Below are 16,371 nucleotides of genomic sequence, written 5' to 3' on the forward strand. Positions count from 1 at the left end.
TGGTTATGAATCTCGTAGACCACATACACTTACTAGCAAAAATGAATGCTTGATTTCTCGACCCAACCAATGACACTGCATGTGTCGATGCACTTTCCAACAAATTTGAGGTGAAACTATTTACACTGACGTCACTGAAGACCAAACATTCTGGGAACACAAATGTGCTCCATATCCCCCAGTTCTAATTAACTTTGTGCAAGCATCCAGGCCCATCCATCTCAATAAGAGGAGGTAAGCATTAAGCAGCAATAATCAAGGGCTTTGTTTGAAATGGAATACTAGACTACTGTTCACTGCACAGTTTACATTGTTTACTGGCTAGTATTCATTAAAGACAGCATGCATCATGCACAAAAAAAAAACATTTTTATTGTATTTTATAAAGCTCAATACAATATTGTTTTGCATGGATTGTAAAAAGTATTATCCATTTTTTTTTTATGGAGTTGAATTTTAAATGGTAGTATGCAGCACAGCCGAAACAAAAGGCTAAGTAGTATGGTAGTATATCATCTGCTGTTTGGCAAATCTGGGGTTTCCATGCATACAAAATGTGCGCATCATATTGCATGCTATAGTAGTATGGTAGTATGTCATTCTGTATTTAACCTTCCTTATATACATTTTCAGCATGTCTTGATATATCTTACACACAAAGTGAAAATTGTACAACAAAATACATGTGATTTATACAGTTAAATGTGATTATGCTTCTGGTGGCTGTTAACATATTAAGGTAAAGTTTGATGGTTTTTGACTGGTGACAAAGTTTAGAAGGGTTTTGCACAGTTTATTGTAGATACTTTGGAGCTAAAACATTTTTCCTAGCCTTATGCATTAATCATTTGATCCATTAACATGAAAAGATTATAATACTAATGATACACTTCATAAACATTTTGTGGTTTAAGCCAAATGCCATAGGTTATTATTGCATTGCTTCACATGGCTGGTCATTAGTTAGTGTGACCATACATTATGTTCAATTAAATTCACAGTAATCTACAGTATTATTCTGTGAGTGAGTCCACCATGTAACAACCCAGGTTCTTGAAATGTAGGTCTATCAGAAGTTCATCTACTTCATTAACAAATCAGAAAGTTGCTCAAGAGAGCCCACTGCCCTCGATGTGATCTGCACCTAGTGCCTGCTTCACCTTAGATAGAGACGTTCTTCATTTCACCCCTTTTATATACGCCCACAGTTTTCATTTTGCATTCATTTCATTGCCTAGAGTCATGAATTTTTCATCACTGGTTTCATGATGAATAAAAGATGAAAAAGGGTAAGGACATAGAGAGCTGAAATAACTGTGGTTGTGTATCGTAACTATTTGAGTCCATTATAAACTTTGATAAAAATCTATCACCACACCGTGTGGTTCTCTAGAGTGATAAAGTACATCTAAGTATTTCCTGGGTTTCTGAGAATAGAAATGTGATTGATTGCACCATAACTGACAAATGGGAAGTCGCAGATAAAATTAGTTTAAGTGTGAAGTGACTCTTCTTTTTAGACAGAATGTTGAAACATTTCACGATTCAAAGCAGTTAGGCAGCATAACAATGGAACATGCTTTAATGAGAAAAGAATGAAAATCCCTGCTATAAGACAAGCTCAGACCTGATTGAATTTCCATGTTGGTCCAAGCTGGTTTGGTGCTGGTCTAGATGGTGGATCAGCAGCATAGCCATGTTGTTCACCAGCAAAAAAATGCTGGTCAACCAAGGGAGGCTTGCTGATTAAGTTAATTAAGAAGACTGGTAGGGATACCAGCATCCAAAACACTGAATATGCTGGTGACCAGCAGTACTGGTCTTTTAAGTGCTGGTCTACTTGCACAATCAAGAAAATCAGGGTTTACACTGTATGATTTTGCCCATGATTTTTCAATCTGAGACCAATTTTGGAGATCTTAAAAGATTTTTCTTGTTGTAGGGCAAAATCGTCAGTCTTTGATCACTTTGTGTGGCATGTTCACTGATGACAGATTGATTGCCTTTGCAATGAATCTTAGCCTTTTACAAAGCAATGTCAGAAATGTTGCATCACCATCCTGCACAGATGAAAATAAAACACCCAGTTAACCCTTATAATGTGATAATGTGAGTTGCATAGCCTGACATAATGTTGCACAGTGTGGCATGACTATTACCCAAGATTGCACTGGGATCATTTTGCACAATCTGACAAGCATTAATAGTAAAGGAAGTTCAAATTCATACAGTATGCACCTGGCTTTAGCAACCCAAAAGCAAACTGAAGTACCTGGAAAAAAAAAGTCACATTTTTTACCAGTTCATCTCCCGTTGAAGTAATTTGTGAACATTTTGCTTTGCACAGCCTGACTCTCAAACCTGACAGCGTTTCTGAGGCTCTGCCAGAACCAGTCTTCCGCTGCCGGGTTCCTAGGCCACTCTAGCACGCTGTGTCCACACAAGCATCGTCGCAAGTTCAAGATTCTAGATTGCAGAAGTACCGGCTCCAACAAGACCAACACCATCACGTCTACACCCTCTTCCAATAGCCTTTGTTGTGCCAGGAAAGACGCCATCTTGAAAATCCCACTGTGAACAAATGTCTCTGTCAACACAAATATCGTCTTCCTGCTGTGCTGTACACTCTGGTTCAAGTTGTCCATGATGCGTGTACCAGGAGTCCAGTCTCTCTCTGCTAGACAGAGTGGATGAATCCGTCTGCCTCTATCTTCCAGCTCAAACCTCAAGTGGTTCAGTACCCATTCTGCAGTCTTTGGATCTTTGGTGTCGTACATAACAAAGGCATCGTAGGTACAGTCACCAGCCTTCAAGTTGTGACTTTTTATTTTGGCCCTCCAGAAATTATAGATATATGATATGTCCCAATAGTACACATGTAATGTGATGGTAATTGACACAACAGTAATGATTATGGAAGAGGTGAGTATGTATAGGATTTGGGCAATGCTGCTGTTGATGCAGGCATTTTTAAAGTCCAGGTTTACCATGGGATGCCCCCTTTTAGATTCTGGAAGGTCACACAGGACCTCTGTTGCTAGACGAGGTAAGACCGTGTCACTTTTCTCTAACCAGAGAATGAAGTCCAGAAGGTCACAAGTGCAATGGATAGGGTTTCTCTCCAGGTGCAACGTGTGTAAGTAGTGATCACTCCCTGATTGGAAGGATGTGTCACTGATGTGCTTCAAATGGTTGAATGCAAGATTTAGGGTCAACAGGCTTCTGTCATTTTTTAGAAAGTGATTCAACTTAAAGATCAGATTATGGCTCAAGTCTAAAAACCTCAATGAACTTGTATGCTTTGACAGTTGTTTAGCTACATAATTCAGTCTGTTCTTACTTAGATCCAGAGTCTCCAATTGAGGTAAATATTTTAGTTTTTCCCAGTCAAAAAAGGCTAGAGTGTTCTTGCTTATACTAAGATATTTCAGGTTCTGTGGGAAATAACTGAATATATCTGCCGGTATTTGGGAAAGTTTGTTATATGATATATCAAGGTGTGTCAGGTTTGAGAGAAATGTAAAAAGATTTTTGAAGCCATGCTCCTTTTTCCACATTATATCCAACCGATTCCCTTGGAACTGTAGCTCCTTTAGCGAGTTGCTGTACAGAGTCTTGTTGGTCAGTGTATTTATCTCATTCCAACTGAGATTGAGGACCTTGAGGGACTCTAGGTTTTTAAGGAAAATAAGACTGTGCTTCACACCTGCCACCTCAAAGTAATGTTTGTTGTGACTTAAATCCAAAATTTCTAATTCTTTTATTTCATTAAATGCTAAATCTGAATGCATATAGACCCTGTTATGAGACAAGTCAAGGTACTTTAGCTTGGGAAAGTGAGTGAACTCGGTTCCATTGAAAAATGAACCAATGAAGTTGGAGGACAGATTGAGACAAGTGATGTTCTCAGCTCCAGTGAAGAAAATTGGATTGATGTGGTAGATGTTGTTCCTGCTTAGATCCAGTACTGGTCCTGTTGCCAGACACTCGGCTTTGGTAAATGGGGGGTAACGGCCGAACTGTTGATCTGTGTGAATATAGGGGCCTTGACGGTGGTCTCTCTCAGAATTAACCTCACTTTCACACTCCCATCTCTGAACCGGTCCTGTGAATATTAGCCTGTTGTCAATCAAGGAAATCAAAGATATGTTGTGAAAGTTCCCAAAAACAGATAGATTGACGAATTGGAGAAAGTTAACTCCCAAGTTTAGAACGGACAGGTTTCCCAAACTGAAGAGAGGTCTTAGATCTTCCTCACAAAGGTTGTTGAAAATGTAGCCTTCTAAGTGAAGTGTTTGCAATGATTTTAAACTAGCAAAACCTTTTGAGAGTTTCAGTCTTGGGGAAAAATTTTGAGATGGATTATTGTATGAGAAATCCACCACCTCCACATGTGGTAAGACACTGAAAAATTGTCCACTTTCAAGCTCACTTACCAAAGAGTTAAAGGAAAGATACAAGTACTTTAACATAGTAAGAGTCTTAAACCAGGATGGGTTAATTGTTTGTAAAGAATTTCCAGACAGTCGAAGGTCTTGCAGTTGGGATAGTCCACTAAAAGCTTCTGAGTCAATCTGAAGGGCATGATTTTTTGTCCCACAGAGGGTGCATGGAAAAGGAGCATTGAAACAAAAAGGGCAGTTTCCAGATAAATCAAGTACTTTTAGGCTTGTTAGGTTCTTTAGGTCAAAGGCACCAATGCGCTCAATCCTATTTAGGAGAAGTGAGAGATGGCGGAGGGATCTGGGTAAAGCAGAAGGTATTTTTTGCAGCCCGTTTTTTGATAATTCTAGCACAGTCAGGTTCAGATGTTGAAACGTTTCATTGTGAATGATCAATTCATGACAGATATTATGATAGCAGTTCTTATTTAATGAAAAAATTTCAATTTTCTGTATTCCTGCAAAGTCTAGAGGTCTAAGGGTCTTAACTTGGTTGGAATTCAGGCTCAGCTTTTGCAGTCCAGGAGGAAGGTCTTTTGGAAACTCTGAGATCCTATTATCATCAAGTAGCAAAGTGTTCAGTTTTGCCAATCTCGAAAAAACCCCCCTGTCTTTTTCAAGGCAGTTCTTCCTCAGGTTTATCTGTGTAACATGAATTAGATTCCAGAAAGCATCCTTTGTAAGGTCTTTTATTTCATTATCAAAAAGGTTCAGTTCAGTCACATTCCAGATCAAGTTTTTCGGGATTATTTTTAAGGATCTACTAGAACAGTCCAAGACGACAGAGCTGTTGGAAAATGCCACGTCACATGGAAGTTTTCTCAAAGCCCAGTTGAGGCCATGAGATGAGTGGACAAAACATATCAAAATGAGAACAAGTATCATTTTCGTTGGATTGTGGAGATTCCTGTGGATGAGAAAATATGTTGTAACTATATAAGTTATTTTCCTTTGCACTGTATAATATAAAATGTATATTCAAAGTGTAGTAATTATGGAAACGAAACTGACAATGTAATTAGCTAAGACGATTTACACAAAATGCAAACATTTTAGGTTATGCAAAAGTTAATTTTCCAAAGGTAAAATTTAATTTCTGATACTGCTATTTTTGTTCTCATTATTCTTCAATTGGTTGCGCTTTACTTTACAGTACATGTACTTTCAGTATACTCACAGTGTGCTTCCCCAAGAACGTAATGAGTAATATTTGGTAACCACATGTTCTTAATGTGGGTTAGGATAGGGTTGGGTTTAGGGTTAGTACCTAGTAAGTACCGTAGTTGTTGTAATTATATAGTACGTAAATGCAGAAATGTACTGTTAAATAAAGTAACCGTTAACTTTGTTTACATTTACATTTATGCATTTGGCAGACGCTTTTATCCAAAACGACTTACAGGGCCCTTATTACAGGGCCAATCCCCCCGGAGCAACCTGGAGTTAAGTGCCTTGCTCAAGAACACAATGGTGGTGGCTGAGGGGATCGAATCAGCGACCTTCTGCTTACCAGTCCTGTGCTTTAGCCCACTACGCCACCACCACTCCTTGTTCTAATGCTTAATTTGCTAGTGTAGTTTAGTTTCATTTTTAAAAAAGCACAGTTTAGATGACTTGAAGCACAAGCATTTTATTACCTATGCACTATGTTAAACATATTTGACTTGACAGTGAAATGTCTGCTGGTATCCAAAATAATATAGAACTTACCAGAATGGTCCTCGGAGAGTAAAGGCATGGTCAAGGAATATCTGTCAGCTAATGTGTAAGTCTTTTTTAACCTGTCTGCAGTTTCCCCTTTCAAGTTTCAGAATGTGTCAGAATGACTATTTCCCCTATTATGAATAAGAACAATAGACACAAAGTTTTATTTTGTTGTGTGTCTTAGGTGTCTGCAACCAAAAATATTTTATAATGACATTTTTGCCTAAATGTTTTTTCTAACAGTCAACTCTATAATTAAAATAAGTATGGGAATTAAGTACTCACATGCCCATTGTATGCAGTAATTACAGTAGTCTAAATAAACATGTTTGTTTAGTTATTCCTTTAGTTCTAATTCTATTTAGTTAATTTCTCAGATTACAGGCACCGACTTACTGTATTACATTAATTATAGCTTTGTATATCTCTAAAATGATTTATGTGGAATATATTTAAAACAGGAATTATCTTACTTCATCTATTTGTCTACACACACACATAAACAGACATACGTGCACAAAGTGTATTTTGAGTAGCAGTATGTGCATGACAGCACATTCAGTATTCAGGATGATTTTTAACTTTAAAGAAAAAAAACATGAATTCCTGAAAATGTTGTCATTGTGGCTTGATATAAAAAAGGAAATACAACTCCAAAAGTCCAATTTAAAAATAGAACTGTAATGAGTTGTGGATCTGAGAAAAGGGAAATGATGTAGGTTCATAAACAAACATCACATAGGTACAATCTAAATCTAAGCATGCGCCATGGAGGAAGAAATGACCATGAGGAAGTCCATTCAGAGTTCAGTTCCTCTATAAGTCTGCCTTTTAGAGAGTTACTTCAGCAACTAGTTTACCTTTTGCATAACCTCAGACAGGCATTGTATTGTTTTCCAAGTTTTATACCAATGAAATAACAAATACTATGACGGTTCTCAAACAGGTTTCATGAACGTGGATGATACATTGTAATATGAAACAAACTGAACACTCAATTCAATGTCAAAACTAATCCTTATTTATCCCTCTAATCCCTTATTGGTCCAATTCATCATCACATTAACATCACCATTGCCAACAGATCTAAACAATGTCCCGATCTGCAAACAGACTGCAGTCTGTTTCTTCTGTTTGCACAGCACTCGAGCGATTCCTAAACCCCCCTAATCAGCTCTAGAGCCACCGGGAGTACGCAAGGCTAGACTGGCACTCCTCGCATGCTGAGCAGATCATGCATTAGTATGCAGCAGAGAAACGCAGTGACTGTGAGTGGACACTCCAGCAATTAGATGCATAGCACTCCGAGTGAACCCACAGAGGTGCCAGTGCTCATATTCCGCTCTGCACCTGGGGGCAACTTTCATGCATTGCTTTTCCAACCGCTGCGATGTGTTCCACATACCGATTGGACCATTATTAATTTTAAATGTGTTGTATCCATGCCACACTCTTTGGTTTTCCAGTCAGTAGGGAGGAGGTATGGAGATGAACAAGGGATGGTTCATTATTTATGTTATTTGTTGTTTTACTTAATCCAGTACCGTGTGACCTATTGGTGCAAATGTTTGGCTGTCATTGTCTGTGGTGACATCAAATGTAGAATAGTTAGATTACAATGTTAAGACAGTACTGACTTTGTTTCGCCCTCATCCAATTTACTGTGGGGTCCAAAAGTCTGAGACCACTTTGAAAATCTGATCTAATCATCTACTTTTAACCTGGAAATAAATATGTCAAGTGAATAAAAAATATTTAAGATTCTGCACTATTTGTTGACCATTAATAAAATGTAAGCACATTTGTTGTATTAGCCATGTTTACTTTTTAGAGATGGTCAGATTTCATTGCTTCCTTAAATTGTAGCAAATAAGGTGCTCTTTGGAACATTTTTAAATCATGCTGGATATTGTGTATCGTCAGGTTGTTCTCATGCCTGCTCGAGTACATGCTGCCATTTAAAACAATAGAGGAACATACCAAATATCATGAATTTCTGAAATTCATGTAAATGCTTCGGTTCACCATTGCACTCAAAATGTTATGCTGTTAAATTGTAATGAAAAAAGCTTTATTCAGTTAGAAAAATTCAAACAGAAGCCTTTTCACTATCGGGCTTAGACTTATCCCAATACAAGTCATCAGTTGAATCAAAATAAATACAAAATTACAAATGATTTACAGATTGCATCCCGCACTTTAGACCCATTCACAGCCATCATGATCAAGTGGGGTATTTGAGCCTAAGAGGGTGTAGAATTCTTCCCGGGCATTGTGTTTGAGTTTATGGCAGACTTTTGAGCTCTTGAGGAATAATGGACAAGAAGCAATTCGACACAATTGTTGGTTCGCACAGGAAAAGAGCAGAGCTTTTTGTATTGTGTGTGACTGAGTTTCCAGATAGTGAATATACTAATATGAATCAACATTGAAAATTGATTGACAAATGGTACTGATTAATATATTTGCTATCTAGATTTAGTTTTCTCTTGTTTTTGAAATTTTATGTAAATTTTTTGGGAGAACTATTCATTTATCTTATTATTTACCCTGATGCCATCCCAGATATGTATGACTGTCTTTCTTCAGAAGAACACAAATTAAGATTTTTAGAAAAATATCGAAGCTCTGTAGGTCCTTATAATATAAGTATACAGGTGCTGTTCAAAAGGCATATTCAGGCAGCATAAAAGTAATCCACATGACTCCAGTTGATCAATTAATGTCTTCAGAAGCAAATTGATAGGTTTGTGTAAAAAATAAATTTGATAATTAAAAAGTTTTAAATTTAAATCCTTGCTTTAAATCATTGGACTGTCAAATAGCCAGCAGCCCAATGGCACCCGTTTACTTACATTATAAGCATCAATATATTTCTAAAAATCTTAATTTGTGTTCTGCTGAAGAAAGACAGTCATGAACATGAACATAAAAAAAAAATCAAAAGTGTCCTTTGGTTCTTTAAATCATCAATTGGAGCACTGCAGCGAATTCCATTGGTCTTTATTGATGCGAGAAGGGAAACCCAAAACCTTTTTTAAATTCTCATTAATCTCTTTTAAAAGCTCAGGCCATGGGAGAGACTGATCTTTTGCTACTTTAAAAAGATGCCCTTCATAGCTCAATTAGTCTGTCCTGATTCCCAAAGAAGCATTTATTTAATAAGGCAGGGATTAAAGAAACTAATTATAAACCTTTAATTTTTAACTGGGAGATGGACCCTCCAGTAGCCCATATGAGCATTGATGTAGTCACAAAACTGCTTGATGACTCATTCATTATCTTTTACTGTCGCTCCCCCAATATACATCACACTAACTGCCTTCACAGTTCACACATACTGTATCTCCAATCTGGATTAGTTAATTGGATGCTTTTAGAAGAACAAATGATTTACAATCTTCATTTTACACAAGGAGAAGAGAATACTGGATCATGCAACGCAAACCCCCTGACATCAAGCAGTTGTTTAATTGCAGTTATTAATTTGTTGTTGAATAATTGAATTTATTTTCTTTTGGGGGGAAGGGTAACTTAAATAAATCAAAATTGACCCTGTTTACTTTCTTAATGCACATTTTTCTCCTATTTTGAGTAATGCATTGGTGCATATTATTTCAAAGAAAGCATGTTTGTCTTTTGTTCCAGAAAGATACAACCAAAAAAACAAACAAAAAAAAAAAACAATTACACTATGGATGTAAAATAGGTAGCATATACCATTTCATAATAACTTTCAGAAGTATTTTTGAACAGTCTGTACTTCTGAAGACCAGTTATACACATATTTATAATTTCATTATTTTTGTGTAAAACTCAAAAGTTCATGACCAAAGAGGTTTTCAATGGTTGGTTCCAGCTCTGTATGAACATGCAAGCTCAAGGCTATTACACTTATTCTCAGAGTATGCAACATTTTTCTGATTGAATTATTCCATAAGGCAAATTTATAAATCATTCATACTTCAAAAAATAATATTTCTCAAGGAAAAAAACCTTTGTAACAGTTATACATATACGTATATGCTTATAGACCATGAAGAGCCATTCTTGTTAACGTGCAACACGAATATACAAATGTTATAATAAAACACTGTATCGTCATTCGTCATGGCATACATAACGGAAAAGCAAAATATATTGAAACCTCATATGAAAGTGGTCATATACGTGTCTAGAACAATATAAGCAATCTTTCCACAATGTATATTTACAACAAAATTTTCAAAACACACATTGTTTTTGGATTTGGATGCACAGCATGCAATTTCTCCTAAAAATACATGGTTACAGAGAGATGAAGTTCAACACTCAAACCCAAAGCGAATGACATGAACTGTGAGCTCAGATGGAAAAAGTGCACCATTAGGGTTTGTATTTTGAAGAAAAGCTAAAACTGTAGCATATTTTATAAATAATTTTGCATATATCTGTAAAGACTAAAAACTCCCTTATAAATTTATACAGATGTGTTTTGTGGCAGAAAGAAGCGTAACCATTTAAAATGACAAATTTATTGGAGCCATGGCCTAGTAGTTGGTGCATGTTATCCATTTCCCCCTCTCTTTCCCCATCATCTCTCAATAAAAGTGGCAAAAGGCTAAAACTTTCATTAAAAAGCCCAAATGTAAAAGACACTGACATAATGAAAAGTCAGCGCAACAGAATGGCCGTATTAATATCTCAAGAGTACATTTATATGAACAAAAAAACATTTGCGCCATGTAAATATTACTACCATTGGTTGATTGTAGCTGTGCAGGTTTACATAAACTACAATGATAGGAACAATAGAAATATCCATTTTTTTAAATCCCCTTTTTAAGTCTATGTAACATTCATAGTGTATTGTACACACACGCAGAGCTTTGGAGGCTGTTGATTTTAAAATGTGAAATTGCACGGTAGGAACTAGCCGGGATTGTTTCTCCTTCTCTTGTTGGGACTATGTGTGGAATCCAGTTTGAATTCTTTATACTGAGCCTGATGAGTAAATTATGCACAAAGAGTCATAAGTCAATGCACATGAATGAAAAAACATCTTATTGTTACGTCACTTACCATTTGAACATCTGACGGAACTCTGGATAGGAAGTCCATCAGCTCGTTGTTGTTGATGAGGTAAGGGTTTCGAAGTTTTTTGGTGAATTTATTGATACCTGCATGAAGCATGTTAATATGATGGTTACTTGAGCCTGTTCATTTCAACAACTGGAGAACATAATTTGAATGATAAATATTTGAGAAAGTCTAAATATACAAAAAGTACAGCGATTTCTCACCCCAGGCCAGCACAATATAGCGTAGTGGGATGAAATAAATTAGAGTTGCACCTACACACAGAACTGTTATGGCTAACCAACTCAGAAAAGGCACGGACCAATTAAATGTGCTGAGAAAGAGAAACACAGACAGATTGTAAAACCAATAAAACATTAAATCCATAAGAATAGAAAAGAAAACTACAAACATACAAAATAAGATCAAAACTTCTCACTTCTTCACTCTTTCCCCAAAGGAGGCCACTTCATCCAAGGCATTCTGAACAGAAACGATCACATCTTGAATCGCATAGAATTTGTCCAGGAAGCCCTTTTTCTCGGAGTCCTGTAGTTTGAATCCACAAAACACTCTGTGAGTTACTCCAGAGAATTATTTTAGAGTTGTACATACAATATTTGCACATTTCTTATGTTGTGTTTATATCCTGTTCAGGCCTACTTATGTCCCATTTAGGCCTCTTGTAATAACAAAATGTGGGTTTAGTTACGTCATGAGAAACGAACTACCACGGCGTGGGGGTGGGGAGCTTTTGTTTGCTGGCTGGTGTCTCTTTAGACTAAAAGGTTAGTTGGTGTAGTTTAACACAAAGCAACTAGTCTCCAATCCCAACACGGTTCATTAAAATCAAAAGAGGGGCTTTTAACCACAGGATTCCTTAAAAGCAGACAGAAATGTGTATTAACGTCATTAGTTAAATTTAAAAACTGTCCGATGCTTGCCATATCTTGGTGCTTGTTTTGTGAATTAGACTTGCTATTAGTGGTATAAGGGTCCGTTCACACAGAATGTGTTTTTGGGTCAGTCCGTTTTTAATTGTTTTTCTATGTAAACATGCACTAGATGGACGTCTTTGACCATTGTGCAGCGTCTTGCACGAGGATAATTTTTAAAGTCCTTGTAAATATATAAAAGAACTTCAACTGATAAAAAGTGTGTCTTGAGACACCTGGTTTCTGCCTTATTTGCATACCTGCCAAAATCGGATTTTGAAAAATAGTGAGATTTTTTTTTTTTCAGGTGGGGGGGGTATTATGGTGCCCCCATAGGGAGTAGGTAAACCATGCAGGGTGTGTAATATATGTATAGGGAGTGACAGTACTGGTCAGTAATACAATATTGAAGATCAAGAAATTAACTCTGTATTCAGATGGTCCCTTCCCATATCCATCACAGTTTTAGCAATAAATGCTTTTTGAGCATTAAATCCTTTCTTATCTTATATTCTGACCCATGACTTATAAAAAATATTTTCTTCAATTATTTATGTATTCATCTTTATATGTATAGATATGTACATATTTAGAAAAACTTTTTTTTATATATATGTACTTTAATTTTTTTTCTTCACCTGTACATCTTGTCTTTATGACTCAATAATTGTATTTGTGCATCTTATTGAATATTTATATTGAAACTTCTATTTAAAAAAATGAATAATAATAATCCACATTTTTAGCACAATATGTGGATTTTTTAGACGGTCCCTTACCTCACATTGTGTGAACTTTTCTGATGACCCCTTTCCACATTTTAAAAATGTCCAACTTATATAATTGTTAAATTAATGACCTGTGATGATCTGACCAAATCTCGTCCCGTACTGATTCGATACGGGATGCACCATTTCATTTTAAATAAGGGACGATGCATATGAGTGAAGTGTGGATGCAGAAAATTGTGAGTTTATCAGGAGAAATTGTAAATCGGGAGTAAAATTTGGAGAAACCCGGTAAAACCAGGAGGTTGGCAGGTGTGACTATTTGTGGTGCTGCGTCTAGCTTTTCTTAACGCAACAATGTGTTCAGTGTGAACAGCCCCTTAAGACTCAATAAAAACTTGTTTTGAGAGCAATTTATAGTGTTTATTCAGGAAAACAAACAAAAAATGTTGATGACTCTTCATCTAAACTCGGGCATATACAGTTTTTTCTTAGTACCACCCATCATGGCTAACAATAATATGCAACAAATCATGGTTTTGTCAGCCTGTGACATGAACTTAAGGCAACTGGCTATGGTCTGCACTGATATAGTGCTTTTTTTAACCTTAGCAAGCACTACACATTGTGACTCATTCACCCACTCACACACACACTCATACACCAATGATGGCAGAGCTGCCATGCAAGGCCCTAGCCTGCCATTGGGAGCAATTTGGGGTTCAGTGTCTTGCTCAACGACAGTTCGGCATGTGGGTCATGTGGGCCAAGAATCGAACCGCCAACCCAGCGATTATCGGCCAAACCGCTCTACCACCTGAGCCACAGCCTACCTGAAAAGGACAAGTCCCTTCGATAAGACACAAACACGTCACTTTATCCAATAGAATCCCATTGAAAATGTAGCCAAGCATGTCTAGGGATCAGGATGTCCCTATCAGGGATGGTACCTTTTGGCTTCGGCCAATAAACTTGCAACCATTTAGTAATGTCTTAGCAACATCCTAGTAATCACCCAAAACAGCCTGACATTCCAGAAATATAAACAACTATCATAAAAATTTAAATGGGTCAAAAATGACCCGAACATAAGTTTTTTTTTATTTTACAGAAAATGTGTGAAATAATACAAATCAGCTTTCTTACAAATAAGAAAGGTTTTTTTTAGGACAACAACAAATTTTCTTTGAAGAATGTGTGATTCAACTACCTTGTTATTTTGTGTCGCACTCATTTGAAATTCTTCGGTTTACAGTATTTTCCAGGGGCCTTAAAATTGGCCATCCCCACAAACTAACATCAATAACCTGAAACTGTGGCCAGACACTGATTACTACATGACCAAGTATTTAGTTTGACCCCAGACCTCACCTGCGACGTGTGCAGATGGAAAATCAATGGGTTGGGCTCTAAGTTGTGTTATTTTTCCCCCCGACAGCTTCAACAAATCAATTGTCCCCATAAATTAGCAGGAACCATTTCTGAAAGCTTTGAGAGTGATATCTACCCTTGCCCCATTTTCATGACCAGCCGTTGTTGCGCTAAGTGCAGACATATGTCCAGGCATAGCTCGGGTCTATGAGGGGTCTTCATGAATGGAAAACAGGTGTCTGGGTCATTTTCGACAAAATACACGAGTTAGCACCAAGGGTCAAAGGTCAGCCCGCTAATGGCTGCCTTGTGGTGTATGTAAGGAGTATGGGAACGCAAGGAACAGTCGGAGTTAAACATCTGGGATATGTTGAGTATATTTGGCAGAGCAAGTCTCAGGTACAATAAAACTAAAGCACTGACACATATATTAAGCTGTGTCCTTACTTCGACTTTTCAGCTGTCCCATCGAGCATTGGGTTGCGACCCACCGGTTCTGTTCTTATGGGGTCATGGACAACCCATTGAAAGCCTTGAAGGTTTGTCATGTGTGCCTTGGAAAATGATCAAATTCCACAAAAAAATAAATGCATGAAAAAAATGATAATTTCAGGGATCCAAACTCCTCACCTTTCGGAGAAATTCGCCGTTTTGAAACCATAATCGGTCACTTTTGTGATTGTGAAGAGCAATGATTAATGTGCAAAAGTGAGTGATGTTTATACGCGTTAAGGGCCTTTCACACGACTCGCTTCAGAGCTGCAGAATACATTGAAATCTATAAAGTGACGCCACTTTACACCAAAGTGTTTTTCCACACGTTTTTGCTTCTGTCCAAATTTGTGAAGAGACATTAAATGTCTCAATTTCTTTTAATTAAATATTGTTTTTTCATTACCCATTTAGCGCTCTTGCCACCTGTGATCTCACACAGCGTTAGCCTACCTATGTTTTTCTTTTTTTCACATAGCCAAATTTCAAACATTACTAGTAAACATGCTACTAAGACAGACAGATAACATGGACAAGTTCTTGAAAAGGAAAAATGTTGGCAATGGTTAGCCTATGTAGGAGAGTGGTGTGCAGGGCTGGATTGATAATCTGGCATACCGGGCATTTTCCCTATGGGCCGACGCACTTTGGGCGGATCAGGAGCGGACTGGCCATCGGAAAAACCAGGACTAAGCTGAAATGAGCCGCCACGTTATGCAGAACGGGCCACAACATGGTGCTGCGATATGTCAAATGGGCCAGTGATATGCAGAAAAAGGACAGCGACCCCCGGGTGGTGTGCCGTAGAATGTTTTTGTCATAAAAATTGTGCCATGTTTTAAACAATGCAAATAATAAAAAGTTACCAACCATATAATTGTGGCTAGTTAGGTCAGAAAAAATTTATGTTTCCCATATGTTTTGTTGTTGGCATTAGAGGCTGCATGTCCAATCAAACTCTACGAACTCTAAAGCCATCTAAAGACAGAGCAACAAAATGCAATTTGTTTTCAATAAGAGCACAGCGACTTCCAGCGACACAAGCGAAAGTGACCGACAGCGACAAGATGGTGAGCAAAGCAACAAATTTGAGAAAAGTTTAACTTTATGCAAATGATGAGGGACATTTTGGACCGACTACCAATGGAAGTGAAAACCGTGGAGCTCACGTCATCCGTCTCCTGGAAGACACTGGTGTCGCATGCAGGCAAGACAGATAAGTTATAATGTCATGAGGGATTTCACTGCTCTGTATAATTTGTCTGTAACCACATGCATAGATATAATAAAATGATGCTTGGAAAACCGTGTCAGAAACTGTCACATTCTGAGTGAGTTGAATTCATATTTTAACCCATTGTTCGTCTTGTTTAATGATATGATATAACGAGCACTTCTGCAGGTTATATAAAACACCCTTCCTTGCAGAATGTTTTTTTTTTTTAGAGGCAAGAGTACTAAATCCATGTCAAATTAGATGGATATCTTAGTTTTACTGGCAGTATCATCTGTAATCAGCATTTCAAAAGCTACTATGGCCAGACGTCCAATCCACCAATAACGTTAGAGTGACAGCAGTAGGAAAGCCCACTAGGGACTTCATAGTACAGACTAGTGACCATGACGTTCGTGGTGTGAATG

The 16,371-nt window shown here is 37.3% G+C and overlaps 2 protein-coding genes across 3 annotated transcripts in view; both read right to left on the reverse strand.

Annotated features, from left to right (window-relative positions):
• Positions 1 to 644: 644 nt before the first annotated feature.
• Positions 645 to 5,327, reverse strand: tlr8b (toll-like receptor 8b). The gene has a single exon (XM_052116421.1). It carries the CDS (start codon positions 5,325 to 5,327, stop codon positions 2,304 to 2,306), a length of 3,024 nt encoding a protein of 1,007 aa, XP_051972381.1. The 3' UTR covers positions 645 to 2,303.
• Positions 5,328 to 8,224: 2,897 nt separating this feature from the next.
• The window catches only part of LOC127636045 (multiple C2 and transmembrane domain-containing protein 1-like), a 40,159-nt gene continuing 32,012 nt past the window's right edge, over positions 8,225 to 16,371 (reverse strand). For both annotated transcript variants that reach the window (XM_052116410.1, XM_052116411.1), the window contains exons 17-20: positions 11,644 to 11,753; positions 11,429 to 11,538; positions 11,208 to 11,305; positions 8,225 to 11,129 (exon numbers count right to left, since the gene is read on the reverse strand). In XM_052116410.1, the coding sequence (XP_051972370.1) occupies positions 11,058 to 11,129; positions 11,208 to 11,305; positions 11,429 to 11,538; positions 11,644 to 11,753 (390 nt within the window). In that variant the 3' untranslated portion in view covers positions 8,225 to 11,057. The remainder of the gene's footprint in view (positions 11,130 to 11,207; positions 11,306 to 11,428; positions 11,539 to 11,643; positions 11,754 to 16,371) is intronic.

Source organism: Xyrauchen texanus, chromosome 43 (assembly GCF_025860055.1).
Source record: "Xyrauchen texanus isolate HMW12.3.18 chromosome 43, RBS_HiC_50CHRs, whole genome shotgun sequence".
NCBI classification, from domain to species: Eukaryota; Metazoa; Chordata; class Actinopteri; order Cypriniformes; family Catostomidae; genus Xyrauchen; species Xyrauchen texanus.